At 46.3% G+C, this 10,237-nt stretch overlaps 1 protein-coding gene across 2 annotated transcripts in view; it reads right to left on the reverse strand.

Annotated features, from left to right (window-relative positions):
* Positions 1-2,095, reverse strand: part of LOC306916239 (exocyst complex component 4-like) — a 52,820-nt gene extending 50,725 nt beyond the window's left edge. For both annotated transcript variants that reach the window (XR_013788967.1, XM_079494053.1), the window contains exon 1: positions 1,996-2,095. Coding sequence is in view for 1 of the 2 variants with exons in the window: in XM_079494053.1 (XP_079350179.1) it covers positions 1,996-2,073 (78 nt within the window). In the remaining variant the exon portion in view is untranslated. The remainder of the gene's footprint in view (positions 1-1,995) is intronic.
* Positions 2,096-10,237: the final 8,142 nt, after the last annotated feature.

Below are 10,237 nucleotides of genomic sequence, written 5' to 3' on the forward strand. Positions count from 1 at the left end.
AAAACACCAAAACAAAGCTCGAGGGCGTATTTCCATTGTGGCCCCTTTGAGTGCAGATGTGTGTGTGTTTCTTATAACACATTTGGCGAAAGGGCCTTTCTGTGTGGAGTTTGCATGTTTCTCCCCGTGTCCCATAGGGTAGGTACCCTCTACCCTCACAGCATGTTTCTCCCTGTGTCCCATAGGGTAGGTACCCTCTACCCTCACAGCATGTTTCTCCCTGTGTCCCATAGGGTAGGTACCCTCACAGCATGTTTCTCCATAGGGTAGGTACCCTCACAGCATGTTTCTCCATAGGGTAGGTACCCTCACAGCATGTTTCTCCATAGGGTAGGTACGCTCACAGCATGTTTCTCCATAGGGTAGGTACCCTCACAGCATGTTTCTCCATAGGGTAGGTACCCTCACAGCATGTTTCTCCCTGTGTCCCATAGGGTAGGTACCCACACAGCATGTTTCTCCATAGGGCAGGTACCCTCACAGCATGTTTCTCCCTGTGTCCCATAGGGTAGGTACCCTCACAGCATGTTTCTCCATAGCGTAGGTACCCTCACAGCATGTTTCTCCCTGTGTCCCATAGGGTAGGTACCCTCACAGCATGTTTCTCCATAGGGTAGGTACCCTCACAGCATGTTTCTCCCTGTGTCCCATAGGGTAGGTACCCTCTACCCTCACAGCATGTTTCTCCCTGTGTCCCATAGGGTAGGTACCCTCTACCCTCACAGCATGTTTCTCCCTGTGTCCCATAGGGTAGGTACCCTCTACCCTCACAGCATGTTTCTCCCTGTGTCCCATAGGGTAGGTACCCTCTACCCTCACAGCATGTTTCTCCCTGTGTCCCATAGGGTAGGTACCCTCACAGTATGTTTCTCCCTGTGTCCCATAGGGTAGGTACCCTCACAGCATGTTTCTCCCTGTGTCCCATAGGGTAGGTACCCTCACAGTATGTTTCTCCCTGTGTCCCATAGGGTAGGTACCCTCACAGCATGTTTCTCCCTGTGTCCCATAGGGTAGGTACCCTCACAGCATGTTTCTCCCTGTGTCCCATAGGGTAGGTACCCTCACAGCATATTTCTCCCTGTGTCCCATAGGGTAGGTACCCTCTACCCTCACAGCATGTTTCTCCCTGTGTCCCATAGGGCAGGTATCCTCACAGCATGTTTCTTCCTGTGTCCCATAGGGTAGGTACCCTCACAGTATGTTTCCCCCTGTGTCCCATAGGGTAAGTACCCTCTACCCTCACAAAAAAACATGCAATAATCCTGGTCTCTAAACTGCCTCCCCCTGGCCAGCCGAGGCGCCTGATGAAAGGAACTGGTTGGAATAACGTATTCCTTCCACACACTACATCCAAACCGGGGAAACTCCGCCCCTGCCAGGTGAAAATAAGCGGCTTGGACTCCTCATGCATTGAAGGAAGCATGAGGTCAGTCCGTCGCTCTCCCCAGGTTGGCAGAGGGAGTGTAGAGCCCAGGATTAGATAATTGACAGTGGGTGAAAAATGGGTTACAAAATTGTGGGATAAAAAAAAAAAACATTCCCCGCCAGCATTAATTCATAAATTCACCCACTAACCACCAGCATTTGTCAGTGAAACCCTTATTTGAAGGATCCACCGGAACCCCAGAAACCGGACCCGGATGTTACTTACGATGTGTGTTGTGACGGACCGGAGCGTTTACTTTAGCTTTTAGAAGACATAGTGTTACCGCGATCATCACTACTTTAGCTGTGGGCCGTGGAGTAAAGCTTGTTTTGACCAGGGGCGCAAGCTGGGAAACGAATCCATATACAACAACGAGCGGCCATCTTGCATGCGGTACATTTTCTGTTTACTACATTGCCTAGCAACCCAATGCTAATGTATGTAACATTACGACGGCATTGGCGCTCAACCGCTAAGGCTATGGTGTAGATCTACGTCAATAGCGGTGCATGTGTTAATGAACCTGCGTACTGTAGTAGCTTTATGATAGTATGGTACTGCTGCCTTACTTGGTTGAGGAAGAGATCGTTGATGTAGTAGGTGAGGAAGGTTCTGAGCTGGCACTGCTTGCCCTGACCCGGTCCCATGTTGGACTCGATCCCCTGGATGAACCTGCACACACACACACACACTTAGCCATACAAAAAAAACTTCACCGACACATAAAAGCGAGGTCTTGGTTTGAATGAAGACTCTGAATATTACTGTGCATACTGTTTGAGTGTGTGTAGATAGGCCTGCTCAGTGGAACTCTTGGCTTGAACAATGAGGTTCTGGGCATTGCTCACATAAAACGCTTAAATAAAATGTATATTTTATTTGACCCATGGGTTGGACCTTTTCCATTCCTGACTGACACCATAAAGTCCTGCTCAACTAAATGTTGCGGGGTGGGGCATATTTAGCAGTTCAAACACCTTTTTCCGCAACATTTATTAAAATATATATATATTAAAATGTTCATTATAATGCCCAATTTGCCAATTTTTAACACAACGTCTCTGTTTTGTGGAAACCTCATTATGTCCAAAACTGTTACTTGAAAAGTATTCAGGATTCAAATTCAATAACAGCATCTACTGTACAGGCTCAAAATGTCTTTCATTGCGCAGCATTTTGAGCTTGTAGATCTGGTATTTTGGATGTTTTTGTGACACTGTAGAATGATCAAGTAGAGTAGGGTGTTGATTTACAAATAAACACAAGCATGTAAAATATGAACAAAGCAATGATCTGTTGCCCTGCATGCCTTCAACCACTTAAACCCAAGCATCTGTATTCAGGGGAAAACGTTCGCGATCGTCGATCGTCAACTTTGCCGCAGCGCTATTTAATGTATAGAGCGACAACACAAAAGACACTAGTACAGAGCCCTGAGGGACTCCCCGCTCATAGGAAGAAAAATGAAGGCTGAGGATGTTTTTTTTCTTCTTTTGCTGCTGTGGCCGTTAAGCCCTGAGAGGAGGTGTTTCAGATGGTCAGACAGGGTCAGACTGGATAACTAATGGTTCTGGAGGGAGGAGCAATGCACCTCGTTTATCACGCCATCACTGGTCACTGCCCTCCAACACACACACACACACACACACGCTGCACGCCACATCATGCACCCCAGCCAAGCGTGTTCCCCGAGCGCTTAGCGCGCGTAAATGTGCAAATAAATCAAACTCTTCAACACGGAGGAGCTTAGGGGGGTGGGGGGGATATCATGGGGTCAAAGGTCACAGATACAGACAGATAGACAAGCGGGAGGAAAGCAGCAGAGAATATAAAGAAATACAATCAGATCAGTGTGTGTGAGTTTGTGCGTGAGTGTGTGTGTGTGTGTGTGTGTGCACGCACGCATATAGGGCTGGGAGACATGCAACCAGGCAGCAACTATAGATCATGTGACTGGCTGATGGATTACCCAGAAATGACCGTGCATGTGTAGCGCGCGCACGCACGCGCACACGCACACGCACACACACACACACACACACACACACACACACACACACACTTCAGCAACTGTACCCAATTAGTTAGCAAGGAGCTGAGGCAAGGATGTTTGAGAGTGTGTGTGTGTGTGTGTTAGTGTGTGTAGCACTTGCCCGTGATCTGTATCCTGAAGCACTTGTTGAGTTTTCCAAGTTTGTGCATCTACTATTGTTTGTGTTCAAGACTTTCTTGTTAAATGTGTGTAGCGTTTGCCCTAGCCTTGACGACCATGCAGTATTACTGTATATGACAAGGTTAATATGCAATGCAGATGGCATGTTGTATTTTTGACAGATGCCAGGGTCAATTGTAGACCTGGCATCCTATAGTGTGTACAGTTCAATACACAGAATTTATATTTTAATGTGCGTGTTGTAATGATTCAGGGGCTGGAATCCAGGCTATGACACTGTTAGTATGACGAAGTAAGGCATTCTTTTTACGGGAAACAAAATAGTTTAAATAAGGATATATGATAATAATCCCAGACAGTGACAATATGTGAATATTCTTCATTTACAATGGAATTGTATGGGAGCTGTCAAACTCTCTCTCGCTCTCTCTAGCTCTACTGTGCACTAAACAAGGCTGACTGACAGATTATATCAGACGGGTGGGAGAACAAATAATAGAGAAAAGAGAACATATGTTCACCCCTCCACCACCCAACACACGCACACACGCACGCACGCACTGCAATACAATACACTGCAATACAAGTTTTGAACTCATGCCTTGATGCAATACTGTTCATGGCACAAGTTCAAAACTTGTATTGCAGCACCAGTGGGGGCCCCTGACCCTGACAGGGTCAGGACTCAGGGGAGTAGACAGAAGTCTGTGCAAAGCATGTGGATGAGGAGAACCACATTAGGCCGCCCACAAGTTCAATGTTCACGTTCAAGAGCCTCTTTGCCGGTCAAAGTGCATTCAGAGAAGAGCAAAGAGAGAGTGTTAATGGAAGATTCAGATGTACTTGATATTCAACAGTACTCATCTACTGTACCCTCATGTTTGAAAATGTATGAAACCTTTTTCAACCTGGAAACGATGATGACAATTATCTCAAATAATTGTGCAATTTGTGAGCATCTCAAATCTCCAATAATTGCCCGTGTAGGCGATTGTGACACCAGCTGATCGTGTGACAAAAGAGGAGGAGAACAAAAGGAGACCAAATGGCACGACACAGGAACCAGCCTGGGTTCTTCTGAGCCAAGTGGCTGAGGACGACCCAGCATGGAACCCACACCCCTGTCTGTGAGATCTTCATTAATAACCTGCTTATCACCGGTGTGGGCGCACACACAGGCGCACGCACGCACGCACGCACGCACGCACGCACGCACGCACACACGTCATAACGATCTCGCCGCCTAATTGCCTGATTACCACCGATGCCAACTGCTGCTCTGACCTCTGACACTGCATGTGCGCGCGCGTGCATGTGTGTGTGTGTGGGGGGGGGGGGGGGGGTGTGTGTGTGTGTGTGTGTGTGTGTGTGTGTGTGTCTTATCAACATCCCACCTTCATTTAGTCACCACATAACGAGACAACAGTCTGAGAGCGGTCGATGACCTCCATGCTCCCAAGTGTACAAATGGAACCAAATGCTAAATGCTATATATCTCTGATCTTGTACGGTATCTGAAACCATCCAGAACTCTGAGGTCATCTGGGAAAGGTCTGCTTTCTGCCCCATAAAATAAATACATAAATAACCATGGGGATAAGCAGGATTTTGTTTCATGCACCTCATATCTGGAACAAATACCCAGAAAACTGCCACTCTTATTTATTTTAAAACACAACTAAAGAGCTTTCGCTGGCATTTTCATGTTTTCTTTCTCTTCTACACGGTACTATCTGCTAATTCTTATGTATTTAGTTTCATGCATCCTAGTGCCAATTAGGAATTGTGTTTCCAGCATGGAGGTTGTGGGTTCAAATCAAATACCTGTTGATTGTTGGGTGGGAGTATAGGTGGAAGACTCTACGTCCTCCCTGTGGTGGCTCCTCACTGGCAGGTGAGCCAGTAGGATACAACAGCAGAGAGAAATACATCTATTGTATACAAAAACTAACTAATAATCAAAATAACTAAAATATAATATGCTTTTAAATTTTTATCCCACAATTTCGTAACCCATTTTTTCACCACAGTGTCAATTATCCAATGTAATCCTGGGCTCTACACTCCCTCTGCCAACCTGGGGAGAGCAACGGACTGACATCATGCTTCCTTCAATGCAAGAGGAGTCCAAGCCGCTTCTTTTCACCTGACTTAGCACGTGGAAGGAACACGTTATTCCAACCAGTTCTTTTCCCCTCCATCAGCCAGGGGGACACAGTTTAGAGACCAGGATTACTGCATGTTTTTTGTGAGGGTACTACCTATCCTATCCTATCGGGACACGGGGATAACATGCAAACTCCACACAGAAAGGCCCTTTCACTATACCCTATAGGGACACGGGGATAACATGCAAACTCCACACAGAAAGGCCCTTTCACCAACCCTACCCTATAGAGCGTCGCAGTCCCGCCCCCTACCATGGACCAGGAAATGAATCTCAATGCATTTTTCCCATAGACATTTCAAAAAGTATTTATTTAAAGACGGTTACGCCGCGGACAAAGCCAACTCGAGTCGTGACAACTCATGACAACACAAACAATATTTTGGACCAAACAAATAATTACAAAGAAGAAAAACAACAAAAAAAGTGTTGTAACCTGCCGTTTTTTTCTTCTTTCTAATTATTTGTTCGGCCCAAAAAAATGTGTTTGTTGTCATGATTTGTCACGACTCGAGTTGGCTTTGTCCGCGGCGTAAACGTCTTTAAATAAATACTTTCTGAAATGTCTATGAGGAAAATGAACGGAGAATCATTTCCTGGTCCATGGTAGGGGGCGGGACTGCGACGCTCTATAGGGACACGGGGATAACATGCAAACTCCACACAGAAAGGCCCTTTCACCAACCCCACCAGTGCCCACGCGGAGGAGAGAACAAGCCCCCAGCGCCCACAGCGTCCCCAGCGGGAATCAAACCCATAGGACCTTCTAGCTGTGAGGTGAAAGCACTATACCGACCACTGTGCACCCTTTAAAATATAATATGGTATACGAATAAAATCGCCTGCCTTGCCTAGCTGCGTCTCTTACTCCAGGGCTCATCTTCAGAAGCCATCCAGTGAGACACATCAACCCACGTTGGTAGCGGTGACTGTAGCTGATTGCTCTCCACAGTGTCTAATTAACTGTCATTAGGAAAACAGATGTCGGAGTCCAGGGCCTGGAGCTGGATAATAGTAAACACTGTGGTGCTGTGTGTGTCTCTGCTACTACAGGAATAGTATTGTTGCTGTCAAGCAGAAACCTCTTGTCGCCATATTGTAACCTTTTTTTCATAAATGAATGCCCTACTAACCTGCTTGATCATCAGATGGTAGCGTGGCACTGGTGCAACCGACCCCAAACCCTAACCATAGCCGCACGCGGACGCCACGGGCTGAGTCTTAACCGTCCATGGGATGAGTCTTAACCGTCCATGGGATGAGTCTTAAACGTCCACGGGGTGAGTCTTAACCGCCCACGGGGTGAGTCTTAACCGTCCACGGACTGAGTCTTAACCGTCCACGGGCTGAGTCTTAACCGTCCACGGGCTGAGTCTTAACCGTCCATGGGATGAGTCTTAACCGTCCATGGGCTGAGTCTTAACCGTCCATGGGCTGAGTCTTAACAGTCCACGGGCTGAGTCTTAACCGTCCACGGGCTGAGTCTTAACCGTCCACGGACTGAGTCTTAACCGTCCATGGGATGAGTCTTAACCGTCCATGGGATGAGTCTTAACCGTCCACGGGCTGAGTCTTAACCGGGCAAGTCGTGGTCGGACTAACGGGATGTCGTACTAATGTGCAGTCCCCCATCAGACAACACTTCCAGCGTGAGGAGGACAACAGGCTGAAGCCTTCATTCAATGTACTTGTTGACGCTCCAAGCGGCTTGGAGAGCCCGAGCTTCGGCTCCTCCAAAAAGTAAATTACCAACTGGGACCAAACTATTTCTATATATATGCTGGAGGACCGAGTGTGGAGTGAGCAGAGAGTTGGGGTAATGCAATTTGACTACAGAGAGAGAGAGAGAGAGAGAGAGGCAGAGAGCTGAATCAGAGTCCATGCAGAGACAGATTAGGAGACTCCAGTAGCAGATCTGACAAAATATCAGTCAGACATCGGTGCTGTGAGCACTGATTTTTATGTGACCATCTCTGTGGCAAGATTTGAAAGTCATTAAAGGAATTTATTGGCCGGGAACATTTTATGAGAGTTTATGTTATATCCAACATTAGCTTTTATTCCAAGTGAATAAATAATAAAAAAAGCAGCAACTTTTTTTCCAACTCATTATCGACATCTCTGTGAGAATATGAAGTCCGCCAATATTACTACTTAGTGATTTCCACAGTAAAATGTACTTAGTCACAGGTCAGCATTATTACAAAATAAATGCAAACTAACAAACAATGACTTCAAATCATAATAGAATTACAGCATTCTCAATTATTATTATCCATGCACAAAACCTCTCTGCTTAAAAATGTGTCATTCTCAAAAGATTAGGTGCCAGGGACTCCCATGAGAGAATCTCTTAGTTTAGATTAGATTAAAGGTAGGGTAAATTATACGTTTTTTAGGGTTAAAAAGAAAAGTATTTTGTTAAATCCAGTTTAAACAGCTTAAACAGAAAATACATGTGCAAGTTGATCCTTGATACAGAAGAGGTTGAGGACCACTGTGACAAGAAAAGGTTCACAAAAACAGTGGGAAAAATAGCAGATCTACAAGCTCACAATGCGTCCTCACTTTTGCTGGGAACCCAGCAAAAACCCAGTCAATACCCCCCCACCCCCACCCCCCATTTCACATTTTTCACTATATGTAGTGGGGGGGTCCCTGCTTCATCTCTCCGTCAGCTACTGTAAGGTGACGTTGTACAATGCATTGTCTACATTTTTCAGCTAGCAGTATCGACACAAATTCCAGAGCAGTTCATACCGTTGCCACTGGATGGCAGTGTGACAGCTCCCTGCACTATAAATACTCACACCTTCACCTCAACAGTGTGACTGAGAGGCTTCCATGAAAAATGGGCTGTGAGAAAGCATTAAGATTCCACTGGCTGGGATACCATCTGAAGCTCCACAGTCTGTGCGTGTGCGTGCCATGCGTGCGTGTTTGTGTGTGTGTATGCGTGTATGAGGGAACACAGGTAGGTCGAGAAATATAGATTGTTTTTTGAGTGCGAAGATACTCTGTGTGTGTGTGTGTGTGTGTGTGTGTGTGTGTCTGTGCGTGTGTGTGTGTCTGTGTGTCTGTGTGTCTGTGTGTGTGTGTGTGTGTGTGTGTGTGTGTGTCTGTGAGTGTCTGTGTGTCTGTGTGTGTGTGTTTGTGTGTGTGTGTGTGTGTGTCTGTGTGTGTGAGTGTGTGTGTGTCTGTGTGTGTGTGTCAGAGATACCCACGAGTCTCAGATCTCGAGTCCGAGTCAAGTCTAGAGTCTTTGACCACGAGTCTGAGCAGAGTCTTGAGTCTCTTTAAATGATTGATTTATGCCTAAGGCTGAAATACAGTTGTGAATGCACAGAATGAATGTGAAGTGAACACACTCGATTTAAAACCATATTCAGACATATATGATACGCTTCAAAGTTCAAACCAACACTATCCGTGGTGAATGTGCCGTTCTATTTACGGTAGAGGAAATACGCCAGGGACCTGCAGAAAGTATTAGTAATGCAATCCTGTGTGTGTGTGTGTGTGTGTGTGTGTGTGTGTTTCTGTCAGGGTGAACCAATTAAAAGGCGGGAGATTGATGAACAGGGTCTGTTTGTCTGCGGCTGCTTCCTGCAGACAAACAGGAAATGAGATGGCTTTGTTTGAGCTTACGCTGCTGACACCAGCACCACCAGAGCCAAGACAAATCACCACCCTATCTACCTACCTACCTACCTAGTACCTACCTACCTACCTACCTAGTACCTACCTACCTACCTACCTACCTAGTACCTACCTACCTACCACCTACCTACCTACCTACAGTACCTAGTACCTACCTACCTAGTACCTACCTACCCACCCACCTACCTAGTACCTACCTACCTACCTACCTAGTACCTACCTACCTACCTACCTAGTACCTACCTACCTACCTACCTAGTACCTACCTACCCAGTACCTACCTACCTACCTACCTACCTAGTACCTACCTACCTACCCACCCACCTACCTAGTACCTACCTACCTACCTACCTAGTACCTACCTACCTACCTACCTAGTACCTACCTACCTACCTACCTAGTACCTACCTACCCAGTACCTACCTACCTACCTACCTACCTACCTACCTACCTATCTACCTATCTACCTACCTCGGAATGAGGATAAGATGCGTTACCATTAATATTTAACTATTATATTAAATAACTAAGTATGATTCAGGTACTGTATATACATCTAACCCTTACACCACTAAATACCCAAGACCAATCTGAATCTTTGCCAAATTGGAAGCCTCACCCTATACATATTTTATACCCATAAACTATGCCTTCCTCTTGTGACGACCAGGAGAATACTCAACGTCTCACGCACGCACGCACGCACGCACGCACGCACGCACGCACGCACGCACGCACGCACGCACGCACGCACGCACACCCCTCTACCACACAGGCCAAGACGTTTATATCCCTACAAGAGCCTATTATT

The sequence above is a fragment of the Electrona antarctica genome (assembly GCF_951216825.1).
Source record: "Electrona antarctica genome assembly, chromosome: 23".
In the NCBI taxonomy this organism is placed as follows: Eukaryota; Metazoa; Chordata; class Actinopteri; order Myctophiformes; family Myctophidae; genus Electrona; species Electrona antarctica.